The sequence below is a fragment of the Odontesthes bonariensis genome, chromosome 12 (assembly GCF_027942865.1).
Source record: "Odontesthes bonariensis isolate fOdoBon6 chromosome 12, fOdoBon6.hap1, whole genome shotgun sequence".
Taxonomy (NCBI): domain Eukaryota; kingdom Metazoa; phylum Chordata; class Actinopteri; order Atheriniformes; family Atherinopsidae; genus Odontesthes; species Odontesthes bonariensis.
The window spans coordinates 36,173,863-36,199,875 of record NC_134517.1 but is presented as its reverse complement, the minus strand read 5'-3'; the positions used below and the strand labels follow the sequence as shown (position 1 = coordinate 36,199,875).

General features: G+C 44.6%; 1 protein-coding gene across 1 annotated transcript; it reads right to left on the bottom strand.

The window, feature by feature from the left end:
* On the bottom strand, window positions 1–25,153 carry LOC142396050 (gamma-aminobutyric acid type B receptor subunit 2-like). Its single transcript, XM_075478592.1, has 19 exons — window positions 24,920–25,153; window positions 21,561–21,698; window positions 21,291–21,464; window positions 18,608–18,709; window positions 18,463–18,528; window positions 17,706–17,894; window positions 16,573–16,815; window positions 13,728–13,788; window positions 13,542–13,622; window positions 12,851–13,001; window positions 12,645–12,777; window positions 11,028–11,126; window positions 10,828–10,950; window positions 9,448–9,549; window positions 6,085–6,312; window positions 2,336–2,446; window positions 827–911; window positions 650–761; window positions 1–393 (listed from the first exon to the last, which is right to left on the bottom strand). The coding sequence occupies exons 1-19, from the start codon at window positions 25,151–25,153 to the stop codon at window positions 276–278; spliced, it is 2,550 nt and encodes an 849-aa protein (XP_075334707.1). The 3' UTR covers window positions 1–275.
* Between the last annotated feature and the right edge of the window lie 860 nt (window positions 25,154–26,013).

The following is a 26,013-nucleotide window of genomic DNA, read 5'->3' as shown; positions in this document are numbered from 1 at the left end:
TGGACTTTATTGTTTAAGTGCCTTGAGATGACATTTGTTGTATTTGGCACTATATTAATAAAAATTAACTGAATTGAAGTGTGTTTTCTGCTTTGGGGTAATAAAAACATTTCCATCGAGAAGGAGTTTTTCATGAAGAATCCGGTATAAATGTCCCAGAGGTTTCCCTCCTCCTTACAAGCGAACGCCTCCTGCACAGGTGGACTGATCTAACCTGAAGCTGCATCTACAAAGGGAAGGCTGCGGCCTCCCTCCTGCTGGTGTACGGGAAGTCGTCAGGATGGCGAGTGGGGGCGGCTGAACAGACTGGAGCTGCTGGAGCTGACGCCGCCGATGGCGGGCAGGTAGGAGTGATGGAGGATGGGCAGCTGGACAGACAGACGGCGCCGCACGCTGACAGGAAACACACAGAGAGAACATCACGCCACATGTTACAGTCACGTGAGAAAGAAAGTGCATCCTCCTTCAGGTCTACAGGTTTAGATATCCGGACATGATAAAAAAAAACTTAAAATGAGTTGAATCCAACCTCAGATGAGCAGCACACATTCTGCATCTTTCCTATAAAATGAAAGCAGCTAAAAGCAGCTCTGCTGCCATCGTGTGGACGTTACTTGCAGGTTGTTCAGGTGCGATCGGCTCCACTCACTGTTCAGGAGAGTTGATGTTGTCTGGACTGGAAGCTTTCCCCTCCGAGTCTCTGTGAGAACACACCTGAGCTTCATGGGTCAGAGAACTGACTCCGGCTGTTCCAGAACAACAATCAAAAGGTGAAAAAAGGGTTATAAACAAGTTTATCACGCCTGTGAAAGTATCACGGGATGCTCGTGTGTACCATGTTTTCCTCCTGCCTCGTGCGGCCCTGAGATCTCAGACAGCTGCATGGTGATGGTTTCTATTTGGAGATCCAGCTGCAAGAAACAACACATCTGCAGAGTGTTTTTTTTTCTTCTTTAAAAAGCTTAAAGCTACAGGATGACATTGTCACATCCATGGGCTTTTCCCCATGTTTTCAGTTCTTTTGTGTTTTATCATGTGTTAGTTTATTTCATGGCTCTGTGGACTCTATGGGCGCTAGCTCTGTGGACACTATGGACGCTAGCTCTGTGGACTCTATGGGCACTAGCTCTGTGGACTCTATGGGTGCTAGCTCTGTGGACTCTATGGGCACTAGCTCTGTGGACACTATGGGCGCTAGCTCTGTGGACACTATGGACGCTAGCTCTGTGGACACTATGGACGCTAGCTCTGTGGACACTATGGGCGCTAGCTCTGTGGACACTATGGACGCTAGCTCTGTGGACTCTATGGGCGCTAGCTCTGTGGACTCTATGGGCGCTAGCTCTGTGGACACTATGGACGCTAGCTCTGTGGACACTATGGACGCTAGCTCTGTGGACTCTATGGGCGCTAGCTCTGTGGACACTATGGACGCTAGCTCTGTGGACACTATGGACGCTAGCTCTGTGGACACTATGGACGCTAGCTCTGTGGACTCTATGGGCGCTAGCTCTGTGGACTCTATGGACGCTAGCTCTGTGGACACTATGGACGCTAGCTCTGTGGACTCTATGGGCACTAGCTCTGTGGACACTATGGACGCTAGCTCTGTGGACTCTATGGGTGCTAGCTCTGTGGACTCTATGGGCACTAGCTCTGTGGACACTATGGACGCTAGCTCTGTGGACACTATGGACGCTAGCTCTGTGGACTCTATGGGCGCTAGCTCTGTGGACTCTATGGGCACTAGCTCTGTGGACACTATGGACGCTAGCTCTGTGGACTCTATGGGTGCTAGCTCTGTGGACTCTATGGACGCTAGCTCTGTGGACTCTATGGGCGCTAGCTCTGTGGACACTATGGACGCTAGCTCTGTGGACTCTGTGGCTGCTAGCTCTGTGGACATTATGGGTGCTAGCTCTGTGGACTCTGTGGCTGCTAGCTCTGTGGACTCTATGGGTGCTAGCTCTGTGGACTCTATGGGTGCTAGCTCTGTGGACTCTATGGGCGCTAGCTCTGTGGACTCTATGGGCGCTAGCTCTGTGGACTCTATGGGCGCTAGCTCTGTGGACTCCATGGGCACTAGCTCTGTGGACACTATGGACGCTAGCTCTGTGGACACTATGGGCGCTAGCTCTCTGAGTCCACAGAGCTAGCGCCCATAGAGCCCAGAGAGCCAGAGCCAGAGCTAGCGCCCAGAGAGCCATGAAATAAACTAACACATGATAAAACACAAAAGAACTGAAAACATTGGGACCCCATGGACGTGACAGACATCAGTGTTGGTGTCGCTGTCTGTTTGCCGGCTGCGACTCCTTCACCAGTGCGTCCTCACCTGTGAACTCTGACTCTTCAGCTGCAGATTCAACCTGCTCGGCTCGTCCTCCTCTTCCTCATGTGCGGCTTCATCCTCCAGCTCACTGCTGCTCCACAACACGTGAACCATCTGTGAACAAACAAAAAGGTTAAATGCTGCGCAAAACTGACCACGATGCTGCATTTGATGCCCTCAGAAGGGTGGAGATGGAGCTCAAAATCAAATGATATTCTCCAAACGCTAAAACGTGACTCGCTTTGATGACCTTTGACTGAAGAAACAAACGGAAAGTGCACCAGAGGTATTTTATCAGATGAAGAAGAACAACAGGGTTTTTCAGGAATTATGTGAGTCATCATTTAGGAACAAACGATAACTCATTCCTAAACTAAACACTTTATTTAACGGAAAGAGAAGCTACATTTAAGGAACCTTCAGCCTGTTCTGTCCCTCCTTAAAGCCTCGGTGCTGAATTCCCACGCCAGTCTGCCATCCAGATAAACTCCCAGGTGTTTACACTCCATCACCTCTTCTCCGAGGAGGGAGACTGTTTATTTATTCCTCCTAAAATCCCTTTTTTCCTTTCCGTTTGTGTTCAATGTGAGGTGCCTATGTTGTAACTCAGGAAACGTCTTCTTCATCTTTACCAAACAGTTACAAAGCTGTGGGAGCATCCTATAGTTAACTGGATACGTGTGGCTCCAAAAAGTGTTGTCTCCTTCCTAGCTAAATGCTGCTTCTCCATGTTTAGTCTGGACTCTGGACTGGACCAGCTGACCTGAGTCCTTGGATCTAAGAGCTCTGCTGGCTTTATATTCTCTGGATAGAGAGATAAGTTGGGAGACGAGCTGGGGGAACATTTGTGGCGCCTCATATAACCCTAATCACCCATTTATTCATATGAAGACAGCTCACAGAGCATACCGTACGCCCGGAATTAGACACTTATGCTGCGTGTACACCAAGAGCGACCTACGCTACCTGAGCGCCGGAAATCATTATTTCTCTATGGAGGGTGAGCTACCTGGGCTACCAGAGCGGATTCCAGCGATTAAACTCAAGCTAACATTATGGTAATGAGCTATGACGCGGTTCGGCGAAAACCAATGACAATCCACAGATTGTAGGGGTCCAACAATCCGCGGGGTTCACGGAAACAGACGTGTAAACTTTGGTTCCTATCCAAACAATAGTCGTTTAATCCTGAGACTGTTGCAATTGCCGTGTCGAGTGCTTCAATACAATAGTGTAGTAACCCCACGCATACCTTTCTCACTGCAATTAAGTTTTATTTCGGATTCATTTTATTTTTCACAGCTGCCTCTGCTGTTCCTGCTCTTCTCAGGTGTACCTAATGTAGTTTTACATCATTTGTATCGTGATGTATAAGAAATTGTAAATAACAACACGTTTATTCGTGTCCCTGCCCTCTCTTTCCTCATGTTCTTTTCCGCGGGGGTGCTGCACAGCCGCAGGGCCTTTAAGAATTTAACATTCTAAATGTGACGTCACGAGCTACCAAAGCAAATTCTCAAGCGAAGCTTCTCCAGCGACCTCCGCTACCAGGCAGCGTAGGTCGCTCTTGGTGTACACGCAGCATAAATGGGACAGGCGCCACACCCATTCTGTATGTTTTGCTCCCAAATTACAGTAGGGACTTTTATGCATATTATGTGGGACTGCCCTGAGATTTATAATTTTTGGAAATTGTTGTACGGACTCTGTCAGATATAAGCAGAGATGGGACCAAGTCACACATGTGCAAGTCTCAAGTAAGTCTCAACTCTTAGCTTTCAAGTCCCAAGTAATTTTTTCTTGGTCAGTCAAAGTCACCTTATTATTGCAGTTTTACCTGCAGAATCTGATCTTAATAAAGTGAAAACACAAAGATATAAGTAACTGTCAGTAAACATCATTGGCCAATGTGTCCAACGTGTCCACCCCGTATCATATCAAGCTAACGTTAGCTAACTACCGACTAGGCTAACAGGATAATATTAGCTAATTTAACAAGCACTTACTGGTCAGAATGGATCTTCAAATGACGAACAAAGTTGGAAGTTATGCTAGATGCTTAACACTCAAGTCATTCAAGTCATCGTGTCTCAAGTCAAGTCAAGTGCCGAGTCTTTAACTTCCAAGTCCGAGTCGAGTCTCAAGTCTTTTATTTTTTTGTCAAGTCAAGTCACAAGTCATCAAAACAGCGACTCCTAGTCGACTTGAGTCCAAGTCACAGCGACTCGAGTCCCCATCTCTGGATATAAGTGACTTTAAACTGCCCATGGACCCTGCTCTACACCTTCTGGATGATGTCTCTCAAATTTGTATGAGGGAAAGGTCTAGAAAACTCTGGCTTGGTGCCAAAAAATTATTGTACAGGTTTGGTAGCCTGATTAACATAGACTTTCAAATCTCTTCGAGATTCTGGTCTGACCAAGACCATAACGAATACGATTCGAAATGGCCTGGTCAACCCGCCTCCCTCGGGTTGCTACTGGTTGAGGCCAGAAAAGGCTGTGCCTAAGCTTAAGCCAATCACACCACTCTTTCCTCTGACGTATGATTTAGCTACCAGCGGGGCTAACTGGTAGATTAAACTCTTACCAAAGCCAGTAGGGAGCAAGGCGAAAACGTCTTTCCCGTCAAGAAATGATTCAAGGGCTGTTCTTTGCTCGATTTTTAACGAGAATCTCCCGTCGAACACTTTCATTACAGCATCTACAGCAGTGTCAAAAGCTTGACGCTGCTCCATGTTGATATTGAATGAAGCGCTTCCGTGTACAATCCATGGGTTGAGTGGCAGTTCAACCACGTCACTACCTTGAACACGCCTCTACCCTGGGCCGTTGGCGCTGCTCAAAGTTGATTGCTTCCCGACAAAGTGGGTGGAGTTCCCATTTTTTCGGGAACTCGAATCCACCTGAATGAGCAGTTTGCCTGAGTAAGTGTAGCAGAGCCGAAGGTGTTGCGTCACTGCGAGGGCGGAGCCTGGGTACAGGTTTGGCTACCTCCCCACAATTTATCGCTGGAACACTGGCTGCATATGTTTTTGGACTTTCTTTATCTTGAACTTATCTTGAACAAGGACAAATGGTGCCAAACCAAGGACGATGCAAACTTGGTTCAACGGAGTTACGGGAGTTAAAGACTTGTTACTGAACACTGGAAAAAATCAAAGTCTTACCAAGTATATTTGTCTCATTTCTCGTCAAAATATCTCATTACACTTAATATCAGACACAACTGCCTAACAAGCACCATTTCAGCCAGATATAGGGACTTGTTTGAAGACAATACATCTGGAATATCTTGTTAAATGAAAAAGTCTTGAAAACAAATTGTTTTGAGTCACATATCATATGAAACAAGCTTTTTTTTTTCATTTGTAGAGGTTTTTAAGCTAATTTCAAGATCACTTTTATCTCAAAAGTCCCAAATATCACATCTTATTTCAAGAAATCTCGACAAGCCGATTTTCACTAGTTCCATTGGCAGATTTTTTTGCTTATTTCAAGCAAAAACGTCTCATATTTGTTGTTTTTTTACTTATTTTTGGAGGGGCATTTTTTCCAGTGAAGAAAATCCAACAAAATTGTCTGTGTAACAGTTTCTTGAACTGTTGTAGGTGTTATCTGACTCCCATGTAGAGAGGTGGGGGGGGGGGGGGTAAGTTCAATAGCTGTACTCTTGTCTGTTGTATTGTTATTTGCTTGTGAAAATCAATAAAAATGAGTACAAAGAAAAAGCTGTGGGAGCGTGGCACCGACCTGCGGCCCGAACACGCTGCTCAGGATGAAGACGTTGCAGCTGAGGATGAGGACGCTGCTCAGACAGAAGCGAACAGGAGGATTGTGGGACGTCAGCTGGGATCCCAGCACTCCTGCCAGGCTGAACAGCGTCGCACCAAACATGCTGAGAGAGAGAAGTTTACCGCCGGCCGCCGGAGGGCTGAACTCTGCCGTCCTGATGTTCCAGGCCAGGAAACATCCCAGACCCTGAAGAACAGACGCATCTTATCACACTCGGACGGGTTTCTCCTGATGCTGTGAGGGGTTACAGGAGTCATCCAGCCCAGTCACAGCAGCATTTATCTGATCACGTTATCTGCCTCTGTTAGTTATTTTCTAACGAACACTCAGATATAAAGATGAGAGTTCGTCTCACACAGAACCAGAATAAATGTGTGTGTTGACTTCCTCTGGTTCCCCACAGGGCAGAAGCTTAGTTCATGGTTTGGAATCACACCTCACTTTGAATCTTGGTTCACTAAGCGTCACAGACTTGTGTACAGCTGTATGTATTCACAGGTGAAGGTTTACGCCTGTTTCTCAAGCTTCCATCCTTCAGCAGTGAATGAAGCTCTAAAAACTCGACAATGTTCATCTAAACGCTGGATTTTAAAGCCGTGAAAAGCTGCTGTCGAACACCCCCATCTAACTTCTCCCAGCTTTAGGCCTTGTCCACACGTAGCCGGGTATTTTTAAAACCGAATGTTTCCCCCCCTCCGTTTATAAAATAATCTGTATCCACATTACCTCGTTTTCGAAAAAAACACCTTCCACACATAACCGAACATCTGCGTTTTCACCTGTCTTGACAACCCAAATGCATTTGCTGTTTTGCGCAATCTGCCCTGGTCAGCTAAATAATAAAGTGTGCACGCCACTTTTTTGAGCACACGGACAGGTGATCGCATGACAGTGGACTGCCCCTCGATATGAGGACGTAATAATTCCGACAGCGACAGGAGTGAGGAGTACGACTTGGGCGTGTAAAATCAAGGCAGTAAACAGCGCCTGCACAATAATAACCACCACAGTTCTCAAGGCATCCATGCTTCTTCAGTAAACAAAGGTCGCACTTTAGACTTTTAAGCAGATTTGTTGTTGTTTTGGCGCATATTGTGACGTTCGAAAACGCAAATCTCCGGTTATCTCTGTCTACACGCAGCTGCATAAACGGAGTTTTCAAAAATCTTCACTTTGCCCGGAGTTTTTAAAAACATTCGTTTACGATGCGTTTTTACGCGTTTTCATGTGGATGACAGGTCCAAACGTAGAAAAATATATTCGTTTTAGCAGATACCGGGCTACGTGTGGATGGGGCATTATTTGCAAATTTCATCAGATCCTCAAAGTACGATTTGCTAGGCCCTCCAGAAAAACGCGATTTTTCAAAAAAGCCGCATATTCACCGCAATAATCACATTTTCCGCGCAAAATATGCGAAATATGCAGGACTCGCTTGATTTCACAATCTCCGCACTTTTCTGCATAAAGTTGGGAAGAGAAAAAAATGTCGAAAATTAACGAGACAAAATGAAAAAAGCTAATCGATCTCACCTACCGACGCACATTACTGCCAAAGACCGGGCAAAGCAGCACCCCGATGTCTTGCACGAAAGCGCGGGGAAACTATTCTGCACCCCGTGCAACTGTGTGTTGGAGCATAAAAGAAAATGGTCGGTGACGTGCCACTTTACCAGCGCGAAACATTTGAAAATGCTTTCTGCAGCTGCGGAAAGGAAAGCCGACAGCTGACGTTCACCGAGGCATCAGCCTCCAAAACCATTGCGAGGGCTACCAGAAACCAGGTGAGTAGCGTACAAGCTTGAAATTGGCCAAATAAAGAATAAATGAAACAGAATGAGACCGAGAAGTGTGTGTGTGTGTGTGTGTATGTATTGTGAAACTGCTCAAGTTGTTAAAATAAAAAACCTTCTGTTACGTAACTTGGTTCCAGTATGCTTGTTTATCATAGGAGCTCTTTTTCATTCAGTAGCAGCATATTTTGCAACTTTGTATAATTCACAACTTTTTGCATAATTCGCAAGTTTCCACAACTTCTTGCAATTTCACGGCATAAAATCATTAAAAAACCCGCATATTCAATCGCAAAATCCAGGATTTTAGCCCGCAAGATCAAGGATTTATGCCCGCGATTTTCTGGAGGGTCTAATTTGCTGTAAAATGGCTGCAAAGCCCAGACACCAGTTGTTGGTTCCTTTAATGTTGAGCCTGGAACAACCACAGCTCTGATTTTCCTCATGACATGTCCTGTAACTCACTCAGTGGGGTCACATGGCACTGAAAGGATCGGATTATTGGCTAAATTACAATCAGACTGAGTTATTAAGTTCATGTAGACACCTTAAAGGGACAGTTCGCCTCTTTTGACATGAAGCTGTATGACATCCCATATCAGCAACATCATTTATGAACATTTTCAAATGTATGCAAATGTATTACTCTGTTGAACGCATATTGTTTTGAGAAGCAAAACGCGTTATTTTTTAAGCCCCAGTCAACTAGCCGGACTACCTTCATCAACACCAAAACGAGGCTGGAACTCTGCTCACAGGACGCAGCAGGGGGTAAGAAGATGTTCAGAAATGATGCTGCTGATATGGGATGTTACACAGCTTCATGTCAGAAGAGGCGAACTGTCCCTTTAATCTGACAAGAAATTGGGTCGAATCGAGTTACAAGCAGGTCACTCTAAACCTGCTTGTAGACGCTGAAGCACGTGGTGAATCAGACTTTGCGTTCTGCGCATGCTCCAGATGTTTTCCCGGGGTCGTGACCCGGAAGTCAAAGGAGACGATATTCCTGTTGTTGTCGCCGGCAGAAAGAAACAAACAACGCGATGGAGAATGCTCCGTTGGGCATCGAGTTTGTGCAACAAGCAGCTCATCACAGACCAAATGTAGAGGGACGTAGCTTCATCTGGCTCTGCGTTCTCCATCTTTCTCCAATGCCTGAGTTTGTTGTTGTTGTTGGTGGTGAAGAGGTCAACAGGAAGTGGCTCTATTAGCAACAGCTGGAATGGGTACAGCGCCACCTATCATACCGGGGTATGACACCCTTTGTGCCTCTGATCCCATTCATTCACCGCCATATATCCAAGGAGAATTACCCTCGCTCAACTCAGTCTGATTGTAATTTAGCCAATAATCCGATCCTTTCAGGGCCATGTGACCCACTGAGTGGAAACATGGACCTGTTTACAAGCTTTCACCCTTGTTAGCAGGTTTTCAGAGGCAGATGACTTTCAGGCACCTCTGGTTCTCCCTTTTTGAGCTCATTAACCTTCAGTCACTAAAAGAGCTGGTTGTGTTTGTGTGTGCTGACCAGCTGAGGTGCTTTGTATCCGTAGACGGCAGTGAGCCACATCTCTGTGTTGGCGCTGCTGCAGTGTTCAGAGTGTGGTCGGACGACGACGTCCTGGTCGCCCTGAAAAACACACGCACACCCAGTCATCAGACACCTGCTGGGTTCACCTGTTTTCTCCCTGTTGGCTCAGAAAACATCCTGCTGCTCATTGAGACACTGATACGGAGCTCATTTCACTTTGAAATTGGGGTTCAAACTTCCCCCCCGGGTCAGTTTTTTGCAGGTCTGAAGACCTGGTGGTGAGTAATCTGTGACCTCTTTGTCTCTCATGGATTCAGTCACACCTGCTGTCCAACCTGTGAGCTTATTGCTGCAGCATCAGCTGTTTGGTATCCCACTCCTGATTGATACAAGTAGCCCAAGCTTATATGATGCCTTCTTAATAGGGCTGGGCGAGTTAACTCGTTAATTATTTAACGCAGATAAATATTTCATTGCGCATTAACGTAGTTTTTTTTTTTATTATTATTATTTTTTGGGGCTTTTGTGCCTTTAATGGAAAGTTCAGAGAGACAGGAAGCAGGGGGCAGAGAGAGGGGGAACAACACGCAGCACAGGGCCGTCCGATGCAGGACTCGAACCGGGGCCAGCTGCAGCGAGGACTATAGCCTCTGTACATGGGGCGCCTGCTCAGCCCACTACGCCACGGACCACCCCTGTTTTATTATTTATTTTATTATGTAAAAGTCTGCTGCTCACAGGCTTTTATTTTGTAAAAGTCTGTTGCTCACAGGCTTTTATTCTGTAAAAGTCTGTCGCTCACAGGCTTTTATTTTGTAAAAGTCTGCTGCTGTCTGCTGTGGAACAGGAAAAGAAAGTAATCGGCGGATCCACCAAACATGGAGAAGGGTACGGAACTTTTACTCGGCCATTTTCATTTTAAAGTTCTTCCAGACGGCGGAGTCGACAGAACCAAAGTCATCTGTAAACACTGCCAAGTTGAATTGTCTTCTCAGCGTAGTAGTTCCAGTCTAAAATATCACTTAAAGGCAAAACACACAACTGATAGCAGCAAGTCATTCAAGGAAACAGACAGTGGAGCGAGGCTTCTACATAAAAACTACAGAAAGATGCTGATGTTAAAAGTGTGTTTGCACAACAAATGTTATGGCACTTTCATTCATATGGCAGCACATTTACAATAAAGCTAAATGCTAAAAGCTATACACTACTTTTGGATTCATTTTTGGATTCTGCGTACAAATGCGATTAATCGTGATTAATCAGGGAAATCATGTGATTAATTAGATTAAACATGTTAATCGTTGCGTCTGGGGATCGAGCACTCTGAGGCGTGGCCGCCCCATTTTCTCTGTTAATTGCTCAGGTTATCGTCACCTCTGTGCCATGCTGAAGCTTCACCCATTTGAGGGGGTCCAGGATTTGCCAGAAGGCCAGAAGCAGCACATCCAAAAGGAAAATCCAGAGCAGGATGCAGCCGGTTTGCTGACCGCGCGTCCGCTGACAGAAACACAAAAAATAAACTTAAACCATCAACACCAAAAACCCTTTCAGCCGGCGTGTTGTCTGCGGTTTACCTTCTGCTGGAGGGTGCAGCGTGAATACACCCGCCATGTTTTGGCGAGCAGCACGATGAAGCCCAGAGTGTGTCCGACTGAGAGGGTCCAGAGATGAGCCTTCACAGAAAACACCTCGTCATCACACAGTTTAAAACACCAGCCGGAAACTCATCCGCCTACGGACGGTCACACGTCTCTGGATTCAGTTCACAACAACCAACTGTTTAATTCATCCTATGAGAAAATAAAGATTTTATTAACTGGTTTAAACCTATAACTCAGGGAGGGGCAGCTTCCATGATAAAGAGGGCCAACATTTTTCCAGCACTATCATTGGAGGGCCACGTGACCACGCACTTCGAATAATTGGATATGAAAGACGCTACAAATGATTCTCAATAAGAACACATTTATATGAATTTATATCTGTATGTTTATTGCACCAACATACAACTATTTTCTGCCTATAAATGCATTTTAACACGTCCTTAATAAGCAACAAAGACAAAACATTTGCTTAAAAAAACTCCTTCATAATAAAGAACAAAACTGAAGAGGTACTCTTCTTCCCATTTTGGCTGAAAAATGCGATTTTCTTGGTCAAGTTTTCTCTTGTTGCCGCTGCTAGTGGCTCTTGACTTTCCTATTCGCTGTTGTGGAAAGCGGCCCGGGCCCCGCTATTGTTTGCGTATGGCGCGCCCTCTATCGGTCAACAGTATAATTAAATTATTATTATTATTTTTTTAATTATTAAATTATTATTGATCTATTTGCCGTACTGAGTGAGGACGAGGGCCGTGTGCGGCCCCCGGGCCGCCAGTTGCCCATCCCTGGATTAAATCTAATCTAATCACTGTAGATTCTATAAACTTTCTGTCTTTCTGTGACTCCAGAACAACTTTTACTGAGTGCTGCTGCAGCAGGTTCTACGTTTGGTTCTGTTTCCTAAAGACAAAGAAGTTGATGAAAAAGATGTTTGGTAAAAGATGGAGGTTAAAGTTCTTGGGTGGGTTTAGAAGGCTTTTTTAAGGGCGCCTCCTTCATGGATTAATTTACAGTAAAAAATAAGTTCTGTGTCTTTATGGGCATCACCAGTTCTGGTTGTTTCCCTTTAAGCAGCTAAAAAGCTCAACATCGCTTGGAGGCCATTTTTAATGCAGTCGAAATGAATCTTTCCTGCACTTATAGACAGTTTATATGTTTTGGACAGTAAAGATGTGCAATGACGTTTGGCTCTCATTAGTCGAAAGGAATTACGGCAAAATGGGAAAAAGTTTGAAAATTGTGGATAGGAAAATGCATTGAAAAGCACTTAACGAGCCCCTTTTGAAAAGGCCATAAAAGCTGTATTTTAAACAGGAGCTTGATGAAAATGACACAACTGTCTTCCACAGACCTGTCTTAGGAATTTTGGGCCTCTGGAAAATCGATTGAAAAGCACTTAACGAGCCAAAAATGCCAAAAACTGCCCTATTTTGGAGTTCTCATAACTCAGCCATACGACATCACAGAGACCTCTTTCAAAGTTTATATGTGACAGCAGACTCTCAGCTTTAACTGAACTAAAGGGTTTGCTGATAGGGCGGGCAGTAGATTGGCACCCATCCTTATTCTTGGTGACGGTGCTGAACTCACGGAGCACAGGAGGTCAAACGTCCAGTCAGACAGCGACGCTTCATCCAGGCCGGAGAGTGGGACGGAGGAGGAGGCGAGCAGCATGCCCAGCAGGAGCAGCTGGTCCTGGGACGCGCTGCCGGAGCTCAGGAGCCTGCGGGCAGACGCACACCTCAGAGTGTGGCAGACTGAGTTTGCACATGCAGAGGAATCTACAGAAGCTGTACCAGCGTTTGTAGTTGATGACGATGAAGCAGAGGACGGTTAGAAGGATGAAGACGGTTACAGCCGCGGCCGATGACACGATGGTGTACAGAAGGAGGCTGACGTGACGGTGCTGCAGACGGACCAGAGTTTGGTCTTTAGCTGGCGCTGAACCTGCCATATTAATAAATCTGATCAGTTTGATTCAGCAGTAAATTACAGAGGATCATGGAGCTGATTAAAACACAGTGATTCCTACATTGATTAGATTATTTAATTACAGACGGTATAAACCTCTTCAGCTTCATTTGATCTGGTAATGTGCATCTACTTTTACATTCCAGTCCTGCAACATATTACAAAAAAAGATGGGATGGGGGACAACTTAGGGCTGGTAATGATGTTAAAAAGAAATGAACATGTCCTTCAGAATGTGACCAGGATCTGGTCCTACAGCCTCCATGATGAGTCTGAGAGGAGCAGAGATGTTCAGAGGAGCTCCAGTTTGTCCACAAATGTGTTTAAAACAAAGTTCCTCAGAGAAAGACTGGAAGGGATCTGCACATTTCTCCCTCTGCAGAGCAGAATATCATGAAAGCTTTCAGGGAGTCTGGAGGAGTTTCAGGGAGCGAGCCTAAGCTGGACCCCCGTGACCTCTGACCTTCTGCATCAAGAAGAACCCTCATTCATCACAGGGGACGTTTGGTTTCTGACCTTTAAACTTCAGCAGATGGTTCATCAGTCGCAGCTGCAGGTTACTCGTGTTAAACTCTCCCACCAACACGCCACTGCTGCCTGGGGCGACACACACAGTACAGAGTACAGTACAGAGTACAGTACAGAGTAAAGTACATGCACCGGACACCAGAAACAGTTTGACATGGGGCTGATTCTCATCACCTTGAAACTGGATCAGCTCAATCGACGACATTCTCTCCCCATTTCGAAAGGAAACTGGACCCTGAACAGAGACAGAAAACTGTTAGACTCATATCCTTCTGGACCCCCGTGTTCCTCTCAGGAACCACATCTGGTTCTGCCAGCCCTACAAAGGGTTAGCTAATCATGACTTCCACCCTCTGTTCAGTGATCCTAAGCTTCTTCTTCCATCTCGACAAAGGTTTATCAGTTGGTGTAGGAGCCATTTGTCATTTTCTGCTGTTTGGGCATAGTTTGGGTCTGTCTTATTTAGTTTTGATCATTCTGTTTGGTTTATATGTGAATTGACACTCTGACTTATATTTTGCTCCACCACTGGTGGCGGTGTGGGGGAAATCTATATAGGTGTCAAGGTGAAGGGCAGCGTGGTCGGGGTGTGGGGAGGTCATACGGTTTTTTACCGCTCTCTGTTGTATGCTGGTTTGGCTTCATCATATCCACATATTGACCATCATTTCCATCTCTTTGCATGCTGCCATAGACCGCCACCCTGGATTTTGGATCTCACACTAGAAAAAATCTAAATCTTACCAAGTATATTTGTCTCATTGAGTATCTCATTACACTTAATATGAGACACAACTGCCTAACAAGCACCATTTCAGCCAGATATAGGGACTTGTTTTAATACAATACATCTGGAATATCTTGTTAAGTGAAAAAGTCTTGAAAACAAATTGTTTTGAGTCATATTTCACATGAAACAAGCTTTTTTTTCATTTGAAGAGGTTTTTAAGCTAATTTCAAGATCACTTTTAACTCAAAAGTCCTAAATATCACATTTTATTTCAAGAAATCTGGACAAGCCGATTTTCACTAGTTCCATTGGCAGATTTATTTGCTTATTTTTGGAGGGGCATTTTTTCCAGTGCATTCATGCTCATTCATGCTTGTATTTAATAAATTTGGAGTATCCCCAAACTCATCTCCCAGTCTGGACATTACTCTTTGAGCGCGTTAGAGCCATGGATTCCTCGCACCCAGAAGCGACTAAAAGGAAGGATGGAGTTTGATAGTCGCTACAGTTGGAATTTTGTTGAGTTGTAAATACATTTTATAGTTATCCCATATATACTGTGTTTTCTTTTATTGATTAAGAGTTTTGAGCAAAGTTGTGCCTTGCTTATTTGTGTGAAGGTCGTAAATTCCACTGTTAGGAACGTGGTCTGGTCCGGCCTGAAACTGAATTTTGGTTCTTTCTCTTCTTTGGTTTGAGAGCTTTTTGTAAGCAAGACACACCCATTTCCGAATAAAATGGAGGCGTGGGGAGATGGCTTCAGAGCGGATTTGGGAGTTGTAAACTGAAGCATCTCTCTTCTGCTCTCCTCATGAGTAAAAAAAAACCTTGATGTCTCTCTCTCTTCTTTTTAATTGTTTGATAATTGTTTTAGGTGTTTGAACCTGACAGATTTCGAACGTGTTTCAGTTAGATTTCACCCTTCCTCTCCTGATAACTTCCCCTGTTCAGATGTGTTGATGCTTCCTGAGTGTAGTGACTATTTGTCTATGAAAATAATAATTAAAGAAAAGAAAAAACTTTTGTCTTTGAGGTTATCAAACTAAAATTAAACAGAAGTCAAATAGTTACTTGACGCACTGTGGGTCCAAAAACGTCAAAATGTAGTTCATCGTGGGTTTTATTCCGACTTTGCAGGCAAAACAGAACATGAGGAGCTTTATGAGATCCCTTCTTGCTTCTCCTGCTCACCCACCTTGACGAACTGACAACTGAAACTGCTAACTGGTAAAAAAAAAACATGTGACCACCCAAGTGCGCCCAGAGCTCCCTAAAACCCAAGTATTTATGTGAAACGCCCACTTCCCAAACAAAAAAATTATTAAATTAATGTCACACCGCGGTGAGGTCAAGTGGGTTTTTTGTCATGTCTCGTCACTTCCTGTTTTATTTTGAAAGATTAACTCCCCTCTCGTTTCAGGTCACTTGCTCTTCCTCTTGGGTTCCAGTCTGATTGTGGCATGAGTGATTCCACCTGTTCCCCGTTAACCCTGTGTGTAGAAGAGTTGTCTCCCCTTGTCTTGTGCCAGTGTGTCGTTCTTGTTGTAGCCAACGTACTTCACTCTTGCCTTCTTTCAAAACCTAAGTCCATGTTCCATGCCACAGTTCTGATCTCGCTATGGGAGTTTTTGGATAACTTTTGTAACCATAGCCTTGTAAAAGAGCAGTTTAAGTTTAATAGCGTTATTGCTTTTTCCTCCGAGTGGAGTGACTTTTCGTTTCTAAGTAAAGTTTCATACCGTAGTGCCTCCTATTTTTACAGGAGAGGGTTTTTGTTTTCCTCCGTAGAAGGAGTGATTATTAGTTTAAAGTACAAAGTTTCAAAGCCTTTGTTTTTCCTCCTCAGTGGAGTGATTTATTATTTCTATAACTTTTCATAGATATACTTCTCTCACTTTGGGAGAAGTATATGTAATTATTGATAACTTATATATAGTCCTTTTTGTTCTCTCTTGGAGAGTTTGGACAACCTTGTTCCTCCTAAATAAAAGCTTTGGATTAACATCACCTGCTCCTGTGTCCTGCAATTCTCTGGGTGTGACAATTAATTACAAACCAATTTATGCTAAATAACTCAAATTAAAGAAAAATGCTAATTATCAACCAAAAACTAAGCAAATAATATAAAATAAGTCTAAATTCTATGGCTTAACTAGAAATAAAGAAATAGCTTCTACACTGAGCTTCCTGCCTGAACTGAAGCTGAATGCGTCCCTCTTTGGTTAAAACGTTTCAGAGGGTGGCTGTTCTAACAGGTGTGTTCCAGATGTGTGTGTCAGGTCTGCTCACAGTGACTCCTTCAAACTGAGTGCTCCTCACAGCCTCCAGCAGCATCTTCACCGCCTCGTCCTCGCTGACTGTGGCGTTCCTCTGGGCGCTGTATTTCTCTCTGAGTTTCACCGCCTCCATCACCTGACTCAGAGCTCTGGCAGCAACCCAGACGCCGTCGTAGGCGAAGGAGTGGAGGGCGCTGACCTCTGACCCGTCCTGGGTCAGCTGTCTCAGGTAGGAGTCCTGGTAGTCCTGAGGAGTCTAGAGGATTAAAGGATCATTACGCTTTAATATAAGCACTTATTTCCTAACAATCTGTGTCTATAAGCTTTTTACCATCAGAAACATCAACAGAATTAAAGGTTTCCTCTCCCAAACAGACCAGGAGAAACTCATCCATGCATTCATCTCCAGCAGACTCCATCACTGTGACGCTCTTTTAACTGGACTTCCCAAAAAGAGCATTAAACATCTGTAGCTCATCCAGAACGCTGCTGCTGGAGTTTTAACCCGGACTAAGAGATCTGAACACATCACAGCAGCTTTAAAATCTTTACTCTGGCTTCCACTCAGTCACAGAATAGATTTTAAAAGCCTGCTGATGGTTTACAATCTGTGATATGTTCAGAGAATATAAAGCCAGCAGAGCTCTTAGATCCAAGGACTCAGGTCAGCTGGTCCAGTCCAGAGTCCAGACTAAACATGGAGAAGCAGCATTTAGCTGTTATGCTGCAAACAAGTGGAACAAACTGCCAGTGGAGATTAAACTTTCACCAAATGGAGACATTTTTAAATCCAGGTTAAAGACATTTCTGTTCTCATGTGTCTATGCATGAAATCTGCACGATATCTTTGATCTTATCTGGACTGTTGCTGGTTTTTAAATTCATTTAAATGATTTTATTTGTTTCTCTTTATATTATTTTATGTATTTTAATGCTTCTTCCACTCCCTGCTGCAATGCTTTTATTTTATGTGAAGCACTTTGAACTGTTTGTACATGAAATGTGCTACAAATAAATTTGAATAGATATTATATGATTTGATATGATATATGATATGATATGATTTGATTTAAGTCATAATCTTGACAAGACAAACCGACATGTCACAGTTGAATGTTTCTGGAACAGAGACGAAAGGTTTCTGACCCGTCCAGAGACGCCCGGTGTGTTTGTGCTGCTGAGCAGTCTGATCTGCAGCCTGAAGGACCCGTCTGCAGCCGTCAGCAGACTGCTGGCTGCGCAGCCTGACGGCCTCCACCCCAGCCTCCACCCGCCTGGTCCTCCACCAGCGACAATCCACTGGTACCGAGCTCCGAACAGGTTCAGCCTGTACGCCTAAACGGGACACAGAACCACGGTTATCCCCATCTGGGACATCAGGAAACTGCACTGGAAAAAATCAAAGTCTTACCAAGTATATTTGTCTCATTTCTAGTCAAAATATCTCATTACACTTAATATAAGACACAACTGCCTAACAAGCACCATTTCAGCCAGATATAGGGACTTGTTTGAAGACAATACATCTGTAATATCTTGTTAAATGAAAAAGTCTTGAAAACAAATTGTTTTGAGTCGGATTTCACATGAAGCAAGCTTTTTTTGACATTTGAAGAGGTTTTTAAGCTAATTTCAAGATCACTTTTATCTCAAAAGTCCCAAATATCACATCTTATTTCAAGAAATCTTGACAAGCCGATTTTCACTAGTTCCATTGGCAGATTTTTTTGCTTATTTCAAGCAAAAACGTCTTTTATTTGTTGTTTTTTTACTTATTTTTGGAGGGGCATTTTTTCCAGTGTGAACATCTCATCACAACAGTTTGAGCGTCCGAGGTCGGTTCCTAAACAGATAAAACAGGCCAAAACATTGTTGCTCTTTCCATCTGATGAACCGCACTTACGCAGCAGAAAACTTCTGAGGCAGACTCATCTTCAATCAGTCCGATTATGATGCGAACGTCTTGATCCTGGAAGGGAAAAACAAAACTGAGCCTCTCATTCAGCCCGGAAGCAGAACACAAAGTGGGCTGAGCATCTCTGCGGTACCTTCAGCTTCCTCAGGCTGCTGCAGGCGTCCTCAGAGAAGCTTTCTGTGGCGGCCAGGTGAATATCTGCCTTCAGGAGCTGCCGGATCAGATCCTTCTTCATCTGCAGAGAAATCAGATGAGATGCCTCACGGATGGGAAAAAGTAAGTGAACCCTTCCTGCTTCCACAGGAACTGAGCAGCAGCCAGGAGCTGCTGATCAATGCTCTGATTCACTGATCATCAGTCATCAGTGGACCTCCCAGCAAGGTCACCCCAAGGTCAGAAACCCAAGAGCTACATCTCAGACTCTGCGGGCCTCAGTCAGCATGTTAAAGGTTAAAGGTCACCCCAAGGTCAGAAACCCAAGAGCTACATCTCAGACTCTGCAGGCCTCAGTTAGCATGTTAAAGGTTAAAGGTCACCCCAAGGTCAGAAACCCAAGAGCTACATCTCAGACTCTGCGGGCCTTAGTTAGCATGTTAAAGGTTAAAGGTCACCCCAAGGTCAGAAACCCAAGAGCTACATCTCAGACTCTGCGGGCCTTAGTCAGCATGTTAAAGGTTAAAGGTCACCCCAAGGTCAGAAACCCAAGAGCTACATCTCAGACTCTGCGGGCCTTAGTTAGCATGTTAAAGGTTAAAGGTCACCCCAAGGTCAGAAACCCAAGAGCTACATCTCAGACTCTGCAGGCCTCAGTTAGCATGTTAAAGGTTAAAGGTCACCCCAAGGTCAGAAACCCAAGAGCTACATCTCAGACTCTGCGGGCCTCAGTCAGCATGTTAAAGGTTAAAGGTCATGACAGCACAGTTAGAAACAGGCTGAACAGGTATGGCTTGTGTGGAAGGGCTGCAGGAGAAAGCCTCTTCTCTCTAAAAAGAACATGGCAGCACAGCTTAGGTTTGCAAAGCTGCATCTGAACAAACCACAAGACTTCTGGAACAATGTCCTTTGGACAGAGCAGACCAAAGTGGAGATGTTTGCTCATGATGCACAGCAGCACGTTTGGAGGAAACCAAACACAGCATATCAGCACAAACACCTCACACCAGCTGTCAAGCACGGTGGTGGAGGGCTGATGATCTGGGCTGGTTCTGCAGCCACAGGACCTGGGCACCTCGCAGCCACTGAGTCCACCATGAACTCCTCTGGATACCAAAGTGTTCCAGAGTCAGATGTGAGGCTGAAGCTGGGCTGAAACTGGCTCATCAACAGGACAAAGATCCCAAACACAGCAGCAGATCTGCAGCAGAATGTGTGAAGAAGAGAAGAATCAAGGTGTTCACCGGTCCAGTCAGAGTCCAGACCTCAGCCTGCCTGAGACGCTGTGGTGGGTGTGGGAACTTAGCTGCAGCTTCTCGTACAAACGAAGCAGTACTTCTCGGTGTCTTTTTAGGGTTTTTTACTGATCCAAATAAAAGACTATTACAGGACAAATAAAATAACGACAAACAGTCAACTCTAAATATACGTTGTTTTTTCCTCACTCCTATTTCTCGTTCTAAATTCGAACCTTCAGCTGTTCTCAACTGACATACAAACAAAGAAACGCCCCCTTGTAGTCCAAACATGCAACACCACATACAAGAACTAATCAATCAGGTCTAGAAACAACCGTTCTTTAAATACTATCCATACAATATCTAAACTAAATCTGAATGTGAACAATAATGATTAAAGATACAACAGTGGGACCTTCAGAGAGCTGTGCAGAAAAACTAGTCCATACATTACTTCAAGATTGGACTACTGTAATTCTGTATTATTGGGCTTTCCCACATATTCTCTGAAAAGCCTTCAGCTGATCCAAAGAGTTCTGATGAGATCTAACAGCAGAGATCATATTTCTCCAGTTTTAGCTTCTCTTCATTGGCTCCCTGTTAGATTCAGAATAGAATTTAAGATTCTTCTCCTCACATATAAAGCTCTTAATGGCCGAGCTCCATCATATCTTAAAGATCTCATTGTAAGATATTTTCCCAACAAAGAAATATGCTCCCAAACATATTTGGGAAAGTTATGGAAAGTCCCAAAGTTTCTAAAAGTAGAATGGGAGGCAGAGCCTTCAGTTATCAGGCCCCTCTCTGTGGAACCAGCTGCCAGTTTGGGAGGCAGAGCCTTCAGTTATCAGGCCCCTCTCTGAGGAACCAGCTGCCAGTTTGGGAGGCAGAGCCTTCAGTTATCAGGCCCCTCTCTGTGGAATAAGCTGCCAGTAAATGTCCGGGAAGCAGACACCCTTTCCACTTTTAAGACCAGGCTTAAAACTTTCCTTTCTGATAAAGCTTATAGTTAGGGATGGCTCAGGTGATCCTGAAACATCCCATAGTTAAGCTGCTATAGGCCCAGCCTGCTGGGGGTTCTCATCTGTCACATCTTTCCTCACTTTATCTCTTTTTCCCCCGTTTAATTTCTCAAATGATATTATGTACATGTGACATTATTGTGGTCATTAACTCATGTTTCCCTGTTCCAACAGGTATCCTTTAAATGGTGTTACAGTGGTTGAATTGGCTCTATACGAATTGGATTATTTTATGAATAATTATTATTACGATTAATTGAATTCCAATTGGCTTGAATTGGACTTTATTATCTAAGTGCCTTGAGATGACATTTGTTGTATTTGGCGCTATATAAATAAAAATGAATAGAATTGAATTGCAGAAACCAACACTGCAGACCTGTGATTGGTCAGAATTAGTCACCTCAGACAGTTGGGGGACTCCTTCCTGGGTGATGACGCCGACTCTGCCCCACCTGTGGCGCTGCAGCAGCTTCACGGCGGCCTGGTTCAGCGCTCGGTCTGACGGCACGGTGCTGAACAGGTTCCCGTACCACCTCCTGTTGGAAAGGCTGGGGGGCGCGGCCGCGAAGGAGACCTAAGACATCAGAGGACACCACGCCAAGTAACAACACCTGTGGACAACCACAAGTTGGTCATGTGACGCCAATGAGACCAATGAGACCAACGGTACCTGCACCAGGCCGAAAGCCGGCAGAGAGCGACCGATGAGCGCCGTCACAGGTGGACACACGCCTCCAAACACCAGCAGGAGTCTGGGCCCCGCCCACAGGGCGTCAAAGAGGGCTTTGAGGGCTTTGCCTGGGTCACACTGCAAAACACCATGAAGTCAGCAGCAGAATGCAACCCAAACTCTGCAGTTACACACAAACGTGATGATTTTTTTCTTCCTGCTTGTGAGCCTCTGAATGGACCTGAGAGTTTAGCTGTTTTTAGGTCAGCTGGTCCAGTCCAGAGTCCAGACTAAACATGGAGAAGCAGCATTTAGCTGTTATGCTGCAAACAAGTGGAACAAACTGCCAGTGGAGATTAAACTTTCACCAAATGTAGACATTTTTAAATCCAGGTTAAAGACATTTCTGTTCTCATGTGTCTATGCATGAAATCTGCACGATATCTTTGAACTTATCTGGACTGTTGCTGGTTTTTAAATTCATTTAAATTATTTTATTTGTTTCTCTTTATATTCTTTTATGTATATTTTAATGATTCTTCCACTCCCTGCTGCAATGCTTTTATTTTATGTGAAGCACTTTGAATTGTTTGTACATGAAATGTGTTACAAATAAATTTGATTTGATTTATTTTACATGGGATGGAGTCACAAAACTGATAAAAACGCTCTTAAATCTAAAATAACTGACAGTGAATGACACTTCATCTGAACTAATCTTTTCCTTTCCTGAACAAAAATCAGCCACCGCTCTCTGAAACCTGATTGGACGACAGCAGAAGTCTTCTCTACGGTCCGTGGCTGTGACCAAACCATTCCCGTTGTCGTGACAACCACGGTTCATCCTGAACTGTTTCATCTGAAACGGGCTTCTGTCCAGCTGAACTCAGAGCTCAGGAACAAACGGCTTCATGATGAAACTGTAACGTCCTGCTGGATCCCGTCTTATCTCTTCAGATGGTTGTAAACTTATGGAAGAAGTAAAGAAAATAAACTCTGGTCCTTCATTTTCAAAGTCTCGTTCATTCTAAATTGTGTTTAATTTTGTCAAGTCCTTAAAACTGACAATTATATTCAAGAAAGTCGTTTTTTTTAATCACCATTTCCATCCATACCTTTCATGCACAATCACTAGGGCTGGGCGAGTTAACTCGTCAATTATTTAACGCCGATAAATATTTTATCGCGCATTAATGCATTATTTTTTGGGGCTTTTGTGCCTTTAATGGATAGGAAAGTTCAAAGAGACAGGAAGCAGGGGGCAGAGAGAGGGGGAACAACACGCAGCACAGGGCCGTCCAATGCGGGACTCGAACCGGGGCCAGCTGAACTCACTACGCCACGGACCACCCCTGTTTTATTATTTATTTTATTATTGTAAAAGTCTGTTGCTCACAGGCTTTTATTTTGTTAAAGTCTGTCGCTCACAGGCTTTTATTTTGTAAAAGTCTGCTGCTGTCTGCTGTGGAACAGGAAAAGAAAGTAATCGGCGGATCCACCAAACATGGAGAAGGGTACGGAACTTTTACTCGGCCATTTTCATTTTAAAGTTCTTCCAGACGGCGGAGTCGACAGAACCAAAGTCATCTGTAAACACTGCCAAGTTGAATTGTCTTCTCAGCGTAGTAGTTCCAGTCTAAAATATCACTTAAAGGCAAAACACACAACTGATAGCAGCAAGTCATTCAAGGAAACAGACAGTGGAGCGAGGCTTCTACATAAAAACTACAGAAAGATGCTGATGTTAAAAGTGTGTTTGCACAACAAATGTTATGGCACTTTCATTCATATGGCAGCACATTTAAAATAAAGCTAAATGCTAAAAGCTATACACTACTTTTGGATTCATTTTTGGGATTCTGCGTATAAATGAGATTAATCGTGATTAATCAGGGAAATCATGTGATTAATTAGATTAAACATTTTAATCGTTGCCCGGCCCTACTAACGATCCTTAAAAAGGTAAGGATCCAGCGGTGGTGGGATCTCTAAGTGACCTCGTGATGTCATGGCTGAAGAGCCACGTATACATGAGCTTAAAGTTGATTAGCACGGGGAAAATAAAAGCTTCTGTTTGGTGGATTTCAAGGCAAAATCTCCTCTAAATGTAGCCAGATTCTATCACCTGCTGATGGTAAGACTTTGAACCATCACATGTGACAGATAGGCCATCAGTTTCAGGTCACTAACCCCCAAAAACTCGTCTCGGAGCATCAGAATAACACATCGAGACTTTTTTTTCCCCATAAAAATAAAACCTTTAGGCCTCAAAGTGGCCAACATGTGACTTCTTCTTCGTCTCATTCAGCGTTTTACTCTTCAAACCAGCTTATTTCACTCATGACTTCAAGCATTTGAAGCTCTATTTCACTCTATTTAGTATGATGACACTTTTATCTTATTTTATCTTATTTGATTTTGTTATATTTTATTGTTTTCACTGTTCTTTTATTGTTTTTATTTGTTTTTACTTCTTCTTCTCTTTATTTATTACCCGCTGTAAAGCCCTTTGGTGCACCGTAACGGTGCGTTCAGACCGGAATTTTCCACGCCACGTGATTACATACGCGAACAAGGCGAATACCGCCGCACGAATGACAAGACGCGAATTCGCGCGAGTTCAGAAAATCCAACTTTGGCGAACACGACAGCCTATCAGCGTCGTGTTGAGCATCCCGGGATCTTTTTAATTGATTTATCTGCCACTCACCAGAGACAGATGGTGAAATTCTCCGAGCTGAGTGCACCTCCGGATGATGTCACTAACCCAGACACGACGGCGTGTGCGTTTCAGACGAATCTCGGACTGCCACAGCAGGTACAAGGACGCCATGGTACTTATCAGCCATGGTTGATGAGAGAATGAAATGGATAGCCCCTTGAGCTATTCGCTCGTTGTTTACTCGCGCGAGTAACGCAGTGCGAAAATTCGCACCGCGTCCGGTCTGAACGCACCGTAAGGATCGTCTGTAAAGGGCTGTATGAATAAAATACATTTACATGTAGCCGGGGCGGCCGTGGCTCAGTGGTTAGAGTCGGTCGTCCAATAAACGGAAGGTTGGCGGTTTGATTCCCACTCTCACCACTCAAAAAGATTGGTGGAACTGGCAGCTGGAGGGGGGTCAGTCCACCTCCTTGTCACGGCTGAGGTGCCCTTGAGCAACCAGCAGCTGTGATGGTTTTCTCTGTAAAAACATGCTGAAATAATATTTCTTATATGTGGAATAACCTAAATTTCTCTTCTTCTCTGTTTTCCCCTGATTCTTGTCCAGCACTCAGAGCTCTGGTGTCTTCCAGCCTGCAGAGTCCAGATCAGATTAAAAGAGTCGGCGGTCTGTCTGCAGACGTCTGACACCAACCTGGGAGTCCAGCAGCTGGAGTTGGAGCTCGTAGTTCCCCAGCGGCGGTGGCTGCTTCTCCAGGTCCCGCAGAGCCAGTCTTACAGCCGGATCCACACCGGCCGTCAGGTTCTCCCTGCCCGATCCGGAGCCGAACGGCATCATCCACAGGACGGGCAGAGGGTGCCGGACCTGGGCCAGCGCCGGCCCGACCGCCAGCCAGCCGACCAGCAGCAGCCGCCCGACCCGATCCATCGGCCGCTCGGACGGCAGAACTCTGGTGCTCAGCTCTGAGCCTTCTGCAGGAAACTCTGAGTAATCCTGTTGATTTGTAAGCGGCTGAGAGACACTGAGGAGATAAAAGGATCAGTAACAGCAGATGCCACCAGGATCCCCGACACTTCCATTTAATCTGAGGCAGAAACAGTTCTGGGGAGGATCCATCCCTCCATCAGACCTGCTGCCTCTGATTCTCACAGCTCAGCCTTTTCTCCCTGTTTCCCTTCCATTTGTATGTTTTGTATGTTAATGCATTTGGCAGACGCTTTTATCCAAAGCCACTTACAGGTATCTAAGGACCCCTACTGGAGGTCGTACATTTCATGCAGGGGATTTGAATCCAGGTCACCCACATGAAAGCTGGCACTCTTACCACCACACCTTCCAGTTCCTCTTTCAGGAACCAGGACTCATTGTACCTGAGTCTATTTAGCTGAACCAAACAGTCATATTTGGGCTTTTAAGCTCTTCTTTGGATGTGGGCTGCCTTTTGTTGCGTTCTCTGCCAACATGATCCCACACTGCTTCAGTAATGTTGAGCTCCGGGCTCTGGGGAGGATTCATCCCTCCATCAGACCTGCTGCCACTGATTTTCAGCCCACTTCTTGTGTCCTTTGGCACAGCTCAGCCTTTTCTCCCTGTTTCCCTTCCTTAAAGGACAAGACAGTTTTTTTTTGACATTGGGCCCTTGATTTCACATTATAACATGATGTTCTACTCACCCCTGCTTGTTGTTACTGTCATTTTGAATTTTAGCCGAATGAATAAATAGGCAGCAGGTCTGTGGGCTGTCTGTGGCAGTAGCACCACGATGACGTCAGTAACACCCACTTTAC